Here is a 14,359-nt window from a genome sequence, read left to right on the forward strand (position 1 = left end):
TACTCGGATGTAAGCACCCGTGTATAACACAATAGGCAAAATTACGCTTGCTAACCTTTCCACATCACAGGCTTCACATTAAATAAACATTTTTTCAAATACTCACCATGATCTGAGACCGTTTAAATATTTTGTTACTCTGAAAATATGGCAGTATGAAGCTAAACCTTTAGCTTGACGGCTAAAGCAATGCTAAGATTTCCACGGAAACGATCAGCGGACATCGTTAAAGTACTATTGGTCTACATTCTTCTTCTATGGTAGCAGCCTGGGCAGAGTAACAGCCAACTTTAAACTGCGCCATCTGTTGGCACAAATTACAATAGAAAACATTATTGCGACAACACGTTTTTGGGGAAAATAACAGAGATTGAAACTTTATTGATAATTTGTCCAAGTTGAAAAATGCCCTCCTCCAAAAATATCGTGTGACAACCTCATTGCCTTACAGAATTATGACGTCACACACATGTAGAATCTTACCACCATTCTGATCCTTTGATCCTTTGATCCAAAAACCTATAAATAGCGGTGAAGAGCAACGACTTTTAGTCCGTTTCTCGCAGCCTTGATGTGTGCAGCATTGAACCGTTCGCCAAAAAAGCCTTTTGAAATATTTGGATCCTTTGCAATTCTAACTGTATCCAGACCCAAGATGTCTCAAACAAATCCAAAGGGACAAGAAGTTGACCCCTACACTCTTCCCTGGGATGAGCCACTAGACTCTTCCCTTTCCTCTCTTCCTTGGTGTGACCAAGTGGAACTAGAGGAAAAGCGTTTGGAAGAAATGGAGGATGAAGCGCTCAGAAACACAGAGAAGATGAAGTTCTTGATGGAGGAAAATGAGCAAAAGAGCGCTCAACTAAAAAAGTTGTCATGCCAGCTTCAAGAAAAGGAAGCTATTATTGAGGAGAAACAACAAGATCTCCATGACATGGACAAAAAGAACCAGGAGCTCCAAGGAAAGCTTGATGAAGCCCTGCAACAAAATAAAAAACTTGTCCAAGAGAAGAAACAAGACGCCACGAAGAAGAGAGGGCTGCACAGCAATCTCCAAGAAATGGAGCTAATGTACAGTGTATACAAAAAAAAGCTTGATCACACACTGCAAGAAAATGAAAAGCTTCTGCAAGAGAAAAGGCAACAGGAGTTAAAAGAGAGAGAAATGCATTCCAAGCTTCAGAGTATCAAGCAACACAATGAAAGCTTGCAAGGAAAGCTTCATGAAGCTCTGCAACAAAATAGAAAACTCCTCCAAGAGAAGAAAGAAGATGGCATGAAGAAGAGAGGGCTGCACTCCAATCTCCGAGACATGGAGCTAATGTACAGTGTTGACAAAAAAAGGCTTGATCGCACAGAGCAAGCAAATGAGAAGCTCCTCGAAGAGAAAAGGGAACAAGAAATCAAACAAAAAGAAATGGATTCCAATCTGCAGAGCATCAAGCAACAAAATGAAAGCTTGCAAGGAAAGCTCGATGAAGCTCTGCGACAAAATAAAGCAATCCTTCAAGAGAAAGAGCAGCTGGACAGAAAGCAGGGAGACATGGAGTGCCAACTCCAGCTCATGGAGGGAAACGACAGGATGCTGCAGGTAAAGTTGGATGAGACACTGCACAAATATCAAGACCTGCTTCAAGAAAGAGAACAGCTGGTCAGTAAGCAGAGAGAAGAAAAACTTCTTCTCCAGGAGTTTGAGAAGAACAACCTAAACCTGCAAGAACTTTACAACAAAATGAAGTTCAAAGCATCTGAGCTGGAAGGAGAAAATGAAAAACTACAAAAACAGGAGGCAACATCTAAAGTGCTGAAAGAAAGGTTGGAAGAAAAACAAGCCGAAAAAGAAGAAGTGGTGAAAAAATGCAACAAGCTGCAGAAGCAAAACACTGAAAAAATCGAGGAGCTGATCCTCATCCTCGAGAAAAAGCAGAAAAAGAAAAAACGCTTCTTCTGGAGGAAGAACACTCCTTCTTTCACTACTGCCAATGTCACCTCTTCTTCCCCCACCTCTATTCCAGCTTAATTCCCCCCCCCCCTTAACTACTAACACCTCTCCCATCTCCCCCATCTCCCTCCCCTCTCTTCACAGTCACCCCCCAACCAGTCCCGACAGTTGACTGCCCCCTCTAGAGCCTGGTTCTGTCATAGGTTTCTTCCTTTAAAGGGAGTTTTTCCTATCCACTGTCGCCTCGTGCTTGCTCAGAGGGGATTGTTGGGGTTTTCTCTCCTCTCTCCCTTTACATCCCACCCACCCCCACCTTTTCTTTTTTCTTAATAATTGAACAATAAAAACAATTGGCCGCTAATTAAATGTGTCAAATCAATGTCTTTATTCAAGAATACAAGAAATGGGTAATAGCTGCATGTGTGTTTGTGTGTGTGCATAATATGCATACTTTACGTGTTGGATCCAAATCCCACAAGGAATTAAATAAAACAAGAAGACAAACAAAAACAAATATTTCTCTCCCTTCCCAGGTCAGGAATCAGGATGAGGAAGAAATGAGGTCAGATCAGTGCAGGTTTTTGCACTACTGACATAAAGTTTCTGCTGATTAAAAAAAGTATGTCGATATTTCTGAAATACATTTGCAAACAAATAACTTTGACAACTTGTGTTTTTTCATAAAAGAAAAATCAGAGAGCAGAGCTGGTAAAACAGCTTAGCTCCGCAGGTTACAGGAGATCAGATGCCAAATACTTTTCATGACAGTCTTCGTTATTGCATAAATCTCCCCTTTTATCATTGATCAGTAAATCACTGCATATACATTCATCTAACCGTTATAATTTCATGAGGAAAGATTCTCAGATGACTGAATGGCGGTTTTAGTAAATGTTGAACTTTATTGTGATTTCTATTTTTAGAATCAATAGCACACATTTTGATTTAGTTTTGCAAGCTGCTGATTTCACACAGATCCACTGCCCAAACGTGCCTTTGAGTTTTTCATCATTTAACAAGAATAGGCTCAGGCAATCATTGTGTAATTAGGCTTTGGGAAGGTCTGGGGACAGGTATGATGGTGGTGGTTTTAAAGCACTGTGGCACAACCGCTTGACTCAGGGAGATGTTAAAGATGCCTGCTAGGACATCAGTCAGCTGGTCAGCACGGGCTCCGAGCACGCGTCCAGGTATATTGTCTGGTCCAGCAGCTTTGTGTGGGTTGACTTTAGTGAGAGTCCTTCTCACACTGGCCGTGGACAGGGACAGCACTTGGTTGTCTGGCAAGGGGGTGGCCCTCTAAAGTCCGTCTTGCGTCCCATTTAAACAAGTGCGTGTTCACACTGCCCCTGGATGTCCTGGCCTCTGAGGTTAAGGTGTACGGCTCCTGGTTGTCAACTGACCAATTTATCATGGCAAAGCCTGTGGTGGACAAAAGATAAGAGGCTGATGATAAAAATGATCCATGCACGCCTTATGACCTACAGCATGTGCAGTTAACACAGCTAAATGGCTGTGAAATTGTAAAATTACTTTTGAAATAAAGCTATTCAAAGTCAATTAACTGTGACTATAATAATAGCAATGTTAGCCAGCAAACACAACGTTAGCACTAATTAAAATAAGCTGCTAGGTGATGTTACTGTTTCAAGTTCTCTCATTGTTTGACATGTAGGGCAGATATTTTGGTGACACTGAGATTAGCCAGACACTAAACAGCAGTGTAATATCAACGCTAGATTAGATGTTTTCTAATCCGATAAAATGACATTATTCCTGTTTATAGAAGATGTTTGTCGTCTGTTTGTTTGACTGACAGGAACAGGAAATAGTGGTTGGAAATTACTGTTGGTGTTACATGAGGGTAAAGAAGGGCTTTAAGCACCTGGGTAAAAACTGGACCCATGATGAAACACTACAACAAGTACAACATATTCTCCAGTTTTAATATGTGACTACTTCTTTCACTACTTCCAATGTCACCTCTTCTTCCCCCACCTCTATTTCAGCTTAATTCCCCCCCTTAACTACTAACACCTCTCCCATCTCCCCCATCTCCCTCCCCTCTCTTCACAGTCACCCCCCAACCAGTCCCGACAGTTGACTGCCCCCTCTAGAGCCTGGTTCTGTCATAGGTTTCTTCCTTTAAGGGTAACTTGCATTAGGAAATCTCTGAGCTGAGGAGGAGAAACACTGAGCTGGAGCAGCTCTCTCACACAGAGGACCCCACCCAGTTTCTACACAACTACACCTTGCTGTCAAGTCTCAGTGAAGCTCCCGACTCAGCCAGCATCAATATTCATCCTGAGAGGTACACCAAGGATGTGACGGCAGCTGTGTCAGAGACCAGAGACAAACTACAGGACATCCCCAGTGAGGAATGGACAAAAACCTCTCTGAGAGGAACTGAATGGGATGTCTTACTGTCACAGACAGAGCCCATGACCAGAGATGAATTCTTAAATTATAAATGTCAGAACACATTCAATCTAAACACAACATACCAGCGTATTGAACGTGTCCAGAGCTTAAAAGTAGAAAATAGTTCTACTTAAGGTGAAAGGTATCAAGATCACCCAGACAGATTCACTGACTGAAAATCTGGCTTTCTGTTCATAAAATTACATTTATGAATGTGGAACCATGGGCACATGGTAGCATTAAATAATTAAAAAAAATTATAGCATCAAATGCGGAAGCATCTTTGCCCCCAATGATTATAGCAAACAATTAAAATATTCATAGACTAAGAAGCAAAATAAGAAAAACTATTATCAACCACAAGAGTCTTCTTTGATTTCAGTCCCCGTTGCTGATTGGTCGCATTGTTATGGCACATGAGTTGACTGACGCGGTATTCCACCAATTGGATTTGCTTGACGTCTCCACTCTCGCCAATCAGCGCCTGGGAAATGAACACACACTTGAGTCTCCTCCCTCTTCCCTTCAGTGTGTGTGAGAGCAGGCTGTAGCAGGGCTGATGCAAAGTTGCATGTAACCGGTTAGCAGTGAATACCGGTCGTCGGCTTTGGAGGTTAAATTCCGTATTCTTTAAATATAAAACTAGCGCGTTTTAGCGGGCTGCTGCTGCAGTAACAGAGCCGAAATGGCGACGGAGATAACGAAAGATGTGGAACAGATCTCAGTAGGTAAGGAAGGAGAGTGAGCTAGCTGGTTAGCTAGCTCCCACAGACATGTGTGGCTTTAATATTGCATCAGTTGCAGAGATGTTAGCAGTTAGCCTGCTGTGTAACGCCGATTTCTGATTCTGTCAGGTCTCTGGAATGATATGAGCTAATATGTGGCATGATCACACATCGATCGGCCCTTCTTACCGCTGCAGAACCAATGAAAGTCATTATACAAACGAAAACATTAGCAAGGATATGCTAACATTTAGCCACGGCAGCTGTCAGTTTGCAGTGGAGAAGCAAAAGGAGGCTGCGGCAGACCTGGATTTGAATATCTCACCGTCTTTTATTTAATTGATCAAACCAACATCTAACCCGTGACTGTATTTCAGTCTGTTTTAATCAAGCAGAAAACTGAAGGTACTTTCGGTTTCATTTTAGGGTGTCACTATGATAGAATTAACACATATGTGGTGTAAATATACAGCAGATTTTTACACATTACATGTAAAGTTCGTGTAACGATAAAAAGCGTGACAGTCTTAGTCTTTACCATTGCCTGTTGTTACCCGGAGGCTGACTATTTTACATGTCAGATATTTGAACACATGATGCAATCTTGCTGATCACATTGCTCAGTGGTATATAGTACGTGTGAAAGGTACTGCATCTCCAAATTCTTCACCAGGACTAAATTGGAATACAGTTTTATTTATATAGCGCCAGTCACCTCATTAGCTTTATATTACAATATTAAAGAGGGAACCCCAAGGGTCACACGGTCACTTATGAGGATGTACTCACTTTTAAAAGGAACCAGAATAAATGAGAGATGGTGCAAGATGACCTGATCCCATAAGCTTGAACAAGTAAAGTTTGAAGCCTGAACTTAAAAGTACAGAGGGTGTCTGCCTCTTTGTCTGACATTCTTTAGCTATCAGGAAGATCTCCTGTGTAGGAGCCGGTTGCTGAAGGCTCTGTCTCTGATTCCTCTTTTGGAAACTCTGAGTCTGAGAACAATGTTCTCTACTAGGATCATTTGGTACTTTGAGGTCTGAGATATGGTGGGGCCTGATTTTGCAAGACTTTATATATGAGGGGCAGAAGTTTAAATTCAATTCTCATATAAGAGGGCGCTAACGTGGGAGAAATGTGACGTCTCCTTCTTGTCCTTGTTAGTACCGATGTGTGGAAGTATTTTAAATGTGTTTTTCTCACAGCATTTTAATTCTCTTGAGTGACGAGTAAGCCCTGCCTTGAACGCAGGTAAAATCTAAGAGATTGCACATATTGAGAAAATACTGAGCCGACTGTGCTGGTGTTTCTCAGGTGAGCTGTATGTGTCAGATAAATGTGGCAGCGACCAAGACGGAGATGGCACGGAGCAGAAACCCTTCAAAACTCCTCTCAAGGTAACTTGTTTGTTTACTTCAGATGTGCACGGGTAAAAATGCTTCAGGCTGCATGGATTGTGGGATGTCTGTCAGCACCTCACTGTGTCTTTGGATCTTCACAGGCTCTGTTGTTTGCTGGAAAGGAGCCGTTCCCCACCATCTTTGTAGAGTCCCAGAAGGAGGGAGAGGTTGGTTATATTTATAGATGATCACTTTAACAAGGATAGAAATCCAATCTTTACCATTTTGAACCCAACTTTGCAAGTTTTATTCCAGTACCAGCTGCAGCACCTGTTTTTACTAACTGTTATTAATGACTGATTCAGTTCATTTTCCTCCTCGTCTCCCTCAGCGCTGGGCGGTGATCTCTAAGACACAGATGAAGAACGCAAAGAAGGCTTTTAACCGCGAGCAGATAAAGAACGATGCCAAAGAAAAGAAGGAGGTTTGTGTCTAACCTCGAGATGTTTCCTACAATCAGTGGGTCACAAAACATTCTACAGATTCAATCGTTTTGTGCTTTTCTCTTCATTATGGCTCCGCTGTGTTTGTCGTAAAGGCCGAGGACAACGAGAGGAGAGAGAAGAACCTGGAGGAAGCCAAGAAGATCGTCATTAAGAACGATCCCAGTCTGCCTGAGGCTGAAGCAGTCAGTCTTTCTTATTTTACCTGTATTTTGGCTCCTGCTCCTGTTATAAAGTTTGGTTTTAAGTCTGATTGAACTTGAACACAGAAGTTAGCAAAAAACAGTCCAAAGAACAGCAGCTCTGAATGCAGCCTCATTTCCAGCTCCATCTTTTTAGTGTTAGACTCAGAGTAGCTTTGCATGATTCACAGTTCAAAGTAAACAGCTTGTTTCGTTTCTATCTGAAATCACTGAATGACTGCATTATGCTTGATTTATGTTTACATTTAATTTGAAATATAAGGCCTGAGCTTTTGGTTGCTTGCAGATTTATAAACCTCCTTATTGGGAACCGTTTTATGAGAATTAATTGTTGTAAAAGAATATATATGAGAAAAAATAAGAACAGCCCTCTTAACCTGTTCCTTAAAGTTTCACTTTTTGGTTCTTTACATTCATTTTTAATATTTTGCAGCGGATGCAGCGTTTCTGAATAAAAGTCACATACAGTTTAAAAACAAAGAAAGTAGATTAAGCTGATAGTAACTGGCTTTGTGTAGATAGAAAACAGTTCACAGACGACATTCCTGAACCAGAATGGTTTGTGTGGAGCGATAAGCTTTGGCTGGTTTGCTGCTGTTTGAATTGAGCAGCTGAAACACAGAAGTTTGTTTTAAACCCCAAACTAGCTGAACAATCAATAGAAATATAAATATGACTCCAAAGTCTGAATCATTTCACTGATTCTTCTTCTTCCTGGTGATGATTTAAAGATGATTGTTGTCTTTATTTCAGGTTAAAATCCATCGTCTCCAAGAAAAGAGAGGCCAGAGGGTCAAAGTGTTTGGATGGGTTCACCGCCTCAGGAGGCAGGGTGAGGAAACAGTCGATCCATTCAGTATTTACTCATTCTCATTTCAATTTAAGATTCCAAAGTCAGAGAATTCAAAACTGATTTGTTGCTTGTTATTCATTTATAATACGGACAGCTGCATTAAAGGCTTAAACGAGGATATTTCTGAATTATTTTGCATTTAAGAATAATGTCAAAATGACAAACTTGAAATGAAAAGATTAATTTGTAAGTTTAAGATTCTTTACTGACTGTGAAAAGAGAGAAATGAGTAAGATTCAGTTTTTAAGATTGAGCCAAATTAAGTTTTTTAAGAGGATAGAAATAATTAAAATGTTACTTTGAGTCAACATATGTGTATTATTATGTTTTTTTGCTTTTTATTTTGTCTCCTCCAGGGAAGAACCTGATGTTCCTTGTGCTGAGAGATGGCACCGGTTTCCTCCAGTGTGTCCTCTCCGATCAGCTGGTAAACCTTCATAAACCCCCATTTTTAACCTTTCTACACTGTGAGCTACATGTTATGGTTAAAAATTAAATGTTCATGTCCTGTCACGGCCAAAAGTTTGGCACCGGTGTGGTTTTTCACAATCTTTGCTGCTTCTGTCTTTATTCACAGTGTTTCTGTTTTGTTGTGCAGAGTGATCAGAAACATATTCACAAGCTGCAAAGAGCTCCCTGGGATTAAAAAGTTGTTTGTTTGTTTTTTTGGGGGGGATAAACGTTTAACTGCCGCTCCTAAAACATTTGGCCGTGAATGTAGTTCAAGACATTTCTTTTTATCCTCTACCACCAGGCCTAAGCAGAGAATCAAAGATTTAACAAAATCGGTGGGAGTGATTCATTTGAAGTTGGTGCTTTAAAAAGAAGCTGTTTAATTTCTGAAGTTGATTCTGAGTGCGACTCTCTGTTGTTCTTGTCTTTAGTGCCAGTGCTACAACGGCTTGGTTTTGTCCACAGAGAGCACGGTGGCTATTTATGGGACCGTCACTGCAGTTCCTGAAGGAAAGCAGGTAAACTCACCTGCTGCAGAAACCTGCTCTGCCTGTGCATGCTCACAGGAAACTAGGTCACCCAGAGCAACATGTTTACATGCCCCACAGTTCTTCCTGGAATCATCCTAACAAGAAATCACCGCATGACTGAAAGTGTATTTCAGTAATGAGATTTGAGTTTCTGTTATTTTTATCAGTGTACAGTAAATATGTTGTGTTAAACTAATAGTTGAACAGAACAGAAAACTTTGTCTTCTGCTAAAGTCTGAACCATGACTGAGGAACAACCTGAACAATCTAGTAAACCGTCTGTTTCCACTGATGAGCCTCCTCAGCCGTTACAGATGCTCTGCAGATGCAGGACGGAGATGTTCAGTGAGTTCTCCACGTCTTCTTTTCTCAGGCGCCCGGAGGCCACGAGCTGCACGGCGACTACTGGGAGCTGGTTGGCTTAGCTCCAGCGGGCGGGGCCGACAACCTACTGAACGAGGAGTCGGACGTGGACGTCCAGCTGAACAACCGACACATGCTGATCAGAGGAGAGAACGTCTCCAAGATCCTCCGAGTCCGATCCACAGTCACACAGTGCTTCAGGGACCACTTCTTCAGCTGTGGGTACTACGAGGTGAAGCACAGATTTATTGTGGATGCCAAAATGTGGTGGGGTTGGGTTTGTTTTGTTTTTGCTTCTTCACCTCTAACAAGGAAAGAAACCCCCAAACCTGATGACCTCACTTTTAGTCAGTGACACTCTGTGCCTCTGTCACAGGTTGAGAGTAGTTTTGCAGATTAGGAATCAGATCCACCTGAACTGAAAAGCTCCTTAGTCACGTCAAGTTGATGCTGCTGGCCAGATGCAAGCTAAATAGCTTTTTTCCAGTCTTCTTAAAGCAGCTGCTTGAGTGTAGCTGGTCACATATTCCACCTGCAAATATCTGTCTGTGGCCTAAGTTTGTCGTTTTTAGCTGATTGTCTTATCTGGGACCTATTGAAGGATTTAGCCTCTATCAGATAAGAGCCTGGTACTACATCTTCTTATCAAATCCAAATGCATTCAAATCACTTCTTCAGTTTGTTTATTTGATTACAGATATTTTAGTCATAAAAGTGCAGTTTAATAGTACAGAGAAGTCTCACTCGACAGCTGCTCGCTCAGAAATAAAGTCGGTAATAACTACAAACCGTTATGGTTGTTTTATTTTATCCTGCTTTGTGATTGGCCCGTTTCTCCTTTATTCTGAAAAATATGCAGCAGCAGTAAGTTTGAGGGTTGAGTGTGAAAAGGAGCAGACAGCTCGGCATCAGACTGAGGATCGCTTTGCTCTACAATAATCGTTAATTTATTTTTCCGGTGTAGATCACTCCTCCGACTCTGGTGCAGACTCAGGTGGAGGGCGGCTCCACGCTCTTTAACCTCAATTACTTTGGCGAGCAGGCGTACCTGACGCAGTCCTCTCAGCTCTACCTGGAGACCTGCATACCTGCCCTGGGCGACACCTTCTGTATCGCCCAGTCGTATCGGGCCGAGCAGTCTCGCACTCGCAGACATCTTTCTGAGTGAGTCGCCACGTTACAGCTTAAAAGCCTTTCTGCAAAGATCTATCATTTACTTACAGTGTTTTTATTATTGTCCTCCATGGTCAGATACACTCACATCGAGGCGGAGTGTCCCTTCATTACATTTGAGGACCTGCTGAACAGACTTGAGGACCTGGTGTGTGACGTGGTGGACCGAGTGCTCAAATCTCCCGCCGCAGAGCTGCTCTACGACATCAACCCTGTACGTGACGAGCGACAGTTTTGTGCTCCTGCGTCATTTTTCTAACTATTCTGGAGCATTTGACCTCATAACATTCACGTGTGGTAGTAAAGTTGATATTTTGTTTGGTGACTATGGCTTTTCCAGAACTTCAAACCCCCGAAGAGGCCGTTCAAGAGGATGAACTACAGCGAAGCCATCGAGTGGCTCAGAGAGCATGACGTCAAGAAGGACGACGGCACCTACTACGAGTTCGGAGAGGTGACGGTTGAACACAGCACATCATTCAGCTGCTCAGCTCATCTTATAAAGTCCCCAAAACGTCTGATATCAAAAAAAAAATTCATCAAACATATTCCAAACAATTCAAATTCATGAGTGCATACAATCCATTAAACATTCATCAATGTTTTATTAAGTTTTAAAACAGTCCCCTCGATTAAAATGTTAAAAATTTTCCAAAAACACCCACATCTTCATTCCTTAAAGTATTATTCACACCAGCTCCTCTGAACGTCTAAGCCGGCCTACACTTGTGACAGACAAACAGGAAAGTGATCTTCAAAGATCCTGTCAGTAGCAGAGAGCTGCGGTTTTCAGAGACGCCTGTAGAGGGCACTATTGTACAACTTGTTAAAAAGCTCAGCTGTCAAACTTTGGTCTTTTCAGATGTTCTGCAATCATTTACAATTTATAAATACGGTTTTCTCCTACCTGAAGAGTTTTTTATTTTGAATATTCATGAAGTCTTTCTTTGATTCTCTCTCTTTCTTTGACTTGCCTGTTGTGTCGATATTTCTCCCTCTGTCAGGACATCCCCGAGGCTCCAGAGAGGCTGATGACCGACACCATCAACGAGACCATCCTGCTCTGTCGTTTCCCGGCCGAGATCAAGTCTTTCTACATGCAGCGCTGCACCGAGGACAAACGCCTCACCGAGTCGGTACGAACCTCACAGATCCAGCTGCGGTGTGGCTGAAGCCTGGTTAGAGAGCGGGGAGGTCATGTCCTTCACTAAAAGTACAGTTTCTGTGTGAAGAGGAGCATGAGCTCTTCACTTCAACCTGAGCATTAAGTAGGTAAAAAGGTAAAGACTTAAAGTATAAGTAAGTTGGTGATGAGTGAGTTAAAGGCTCGGCAGGAGAGTGTGAGTGACCTGTGGTGTGAGAGACGAGGTGTAGAGCTTCACTAAAGCAGGTCATCTGTGACTAAAAACAATGTTTTATCTTAAAAATAAAGGCAGGACAGCAGAACGGCAGTTGTGATACAGTGGCATGTCAGGAAACAACCAGCGGCCTTATTAAGATATGATCTGATATATTCATTAAACACAGTAAAGGTTCAAAGTTCTTTATTTGTCACATGCATAGTTATACAAGTTATACAAGTATAACACACAGTGGTCTGTCTCAAAAACAAAAAACGTGAGTTACCTGGATCCCTCGAGTATCGTATGTTTGTCTGTGCTGCAGGTCGACGTGTTGATGCCAAATGTTGGTGAGATCGTGGGAGGGTCGATGCGTATCTGGGACGCTGAAGAGCTGCTGGAGGGATACAAGAGGGAGGGAATCGACTCGACTCCATACTACTGGTACACAGACCAGGTAAATGAACACTGGTTTGACCTCAGATGTTTTGTGCACCTCACTACATCTTTACTTTGTGCAGTTAAACGACTCACGTGGCAGTTAGTTTGTAACGTTAGCTTGAATAAGGTTATCAAACATGCGCTAGTCGACGTTAGCCAGAAGAAAGACAGTTCAGGACTTGGGGACCAAATCCTTGTTCAGCTTTATCATTAGATAACAGTGGTTCTCTTATGGCTGATGCAGTGGCTTCCAAACTTTTTGTCTCCGAGGACCACCAAACAGGAAGTCAAGATTTTAAGGCCCACCTGGAATGAGCCCTAACGTTTGGCTTTATTGCATCACTGCATGTGTGTAGTTGTTGGTAGCTGTGTGTTTCAACAGGCTTCTGTGTGTGTTTCAGAGGAAGTATGGCACGTGTCCTCACGGCGGTTATGGTCTGGGTCTGGAGCGTTTCCTCACCTGGCTGCTGAACAGACACCACATCAGAGACGTCTGCCTGTACCCGCGATTCATCCAGCGCTGCCGACCCTGAGCACTCACACGCCCACACACACACACACACATGCAGTCAGTACACCCGCATGTGGCAGCGCACATTAAATGAAACCGAATCCATAGTTTGCCCGTGTAGCTTTCATTTCTGAAATCTGAAGAGTTTAAAACTTCACCATGCAACTCCTCAGAAACAAAGTCGGACGCCAGCTGTGCTTCGCCTCTAACCTTCACAGCTTCCTCCTGTGACTTCAAAAGTGCATCTGATCATGTTCAGTGTCTGATTATTAAACCAGAAATAAACAGTTGTTTCCTGTAAGTATCTGCTTCTGAATGTTGCAAAATATTAGCTCAGTCCACCTTAAATTCTTTGTTTTTCTTCGGGAAATTTGGCTTTAAACATTGAACCTGCAGCCACGACATTTACTAAAATAAGTCAGCCTTAAGAATATTTCAGGTGCTCCTGAACAGAAAGCTGAAAAATATGAATCGAAGAATAAAACAAATCCACTTTATTCCTGAGACTCATCGGTGCGTCCGTCCTCCTGAAGTCTGGACTCAGGAGAAATTCACAGCCTCAGCATTGCTTCTCCTGCACGTGGTCCTGGGAACATTTTCTCAAAACTGTTCGTCATTGGTGGTTTAGAAGTGTGACATACTGTACGTGTTGGCCTCAGGGGGTCTTATTGTGTTTCTGTTCTGCCTCTTCATCTGAAATAAATAAACTCTTACTCGATCAACTGAAGTTAAATAAAAATGTGATTCAGACGTGGCTGCTTTGGGCTTGTGTCCTTTTTTTTTTTTCTCCTTTTAACCGTAACAAAACCTTAATTATTTAACCTAACAAACACTACAGGACATTTTAATGAAAGATATTTTATATTAACTATTTTTACTAAGTTCACACAACGTCTGGCCCCATGTCATGCTCATCATCTTGCGAAAATCTGTGCCTTTTGTTGCTGCTCCACATGCTACAACACCGCCCCTACAAAGTTCCAACAAAGCAACACTTTAAGATGCCGTTTTTGCTCCTTCCAGGCCGGATACTTTGACAAAATCCTCGTAGACATTTCATCAGATCAGCTTGGTTTTTGGTCGGATCAGTCTAAAGATCACAGTGATGCTATATTGCAAAGCGTTTGAGTTCATGTTGGAGGGCATGTCCATGGCCCTATTTATCTTATGTCAACCTTAGGACTGATGTTTTTGCACCAACTTTCTTTTGATTGGCTGCTCCTCACAAAACAGAAGGAAATTGCAGCGCTGCAGTTCCACTTATGACCACTAGAGGCTGAGATAATCCAACACTTGCTTATAAAGACTTTGAAGCGAAAGAACCCAAATGGCGACAGGTTGCGTCTGTGAGAACTTCCCCATCTGGCAGCTTTTGTTTCTTTCTTTGTGTTTCTGCTTAATTTAACTTCCTCTTCTTGTAAAAATGTTTTTAAGGAAGAAGGAAACATTATGCAAACTGGAGAAACTGGTATTATTTAATAGGAATGTGGGCCATTCAAACGAGATTCTGATTCAAGGAAATAGTTTTTTGAGCTCTTTAGTAAGGCCTGATGCTGTTTAA

At 42.1% G+C, this 14,359-nt stretch overlaps 1 protein-coding gene and 1 long non-coding RNA gene across 2 annotated transcripts; one reads left to right on the top strand and one right to left on the bottom strand.

Moving 5' to 3' along the window:
• Positions 1-2,303: 2,303 nt before the first annotated feature.
• LOC145430101 (uncharacterized) lies at positions 2,304-4,860 on the bottom strand. The gene is made up of 2 exons (XR_013910511.1): positions 4,722-4,860; positions 2,304-3,364 (listed from the first exon to the last, which is right to left on the bottom strand). It is a non-coding gene; the product is annotated as an uncharacterized LOC145430101 (long non-coding RNA).
• A 24-nt stretch (positions 4,861-4,884) lies between these two features.
• On the top strand, positions 4,885-13,552 carry nars1 (asparaginyl-tRNA synthetase 1). Its single transcript, XM_026174500.2, has 15 exons — positions 4,885-5,091; positions 6,403-6,485; positions 6,590-6,655; positions 6,820-6,912; positions 7,027-7,116; positions 7,888-7,966; positions 8,344-8,414; positions 8,872-8,958; positions 9,344-9,565; positions 10,298-10,497; positions 10,585-10,720; positions 10,847-10,960; positions 11,511-11,642; positions 12,172-12,303; positions 12,689-13,552. Exons 1-15 carry the CDS (start codon positions 5,049-5,051, stop codon positions 12,818-12,820), a joined length of 1,680 nt encoding a protein of 559 aa, XP_026030285.2. The 5' UTR covers positions 4,885-5,048; the 3' UTR covers positions 12,821-13,552.
• The last annotated feature ends 807 nt before the right edge of the window (positions 13,553-14,359 follow it).

Source organism: Astatotilapia calliptera, chromosome 7 (assembly GCF_964374335.1).
Source record: "Astatotilapia calliptera chromosome 7, fAstCal68.1, whole genome shotgun sequence".
Lineage (NCBI taxonomy): Eukaryota > Metazoa > Chordata > Actinopteri > Cichliformes > Cichlidae > Astatotilapia > Astatotilapia calliptera.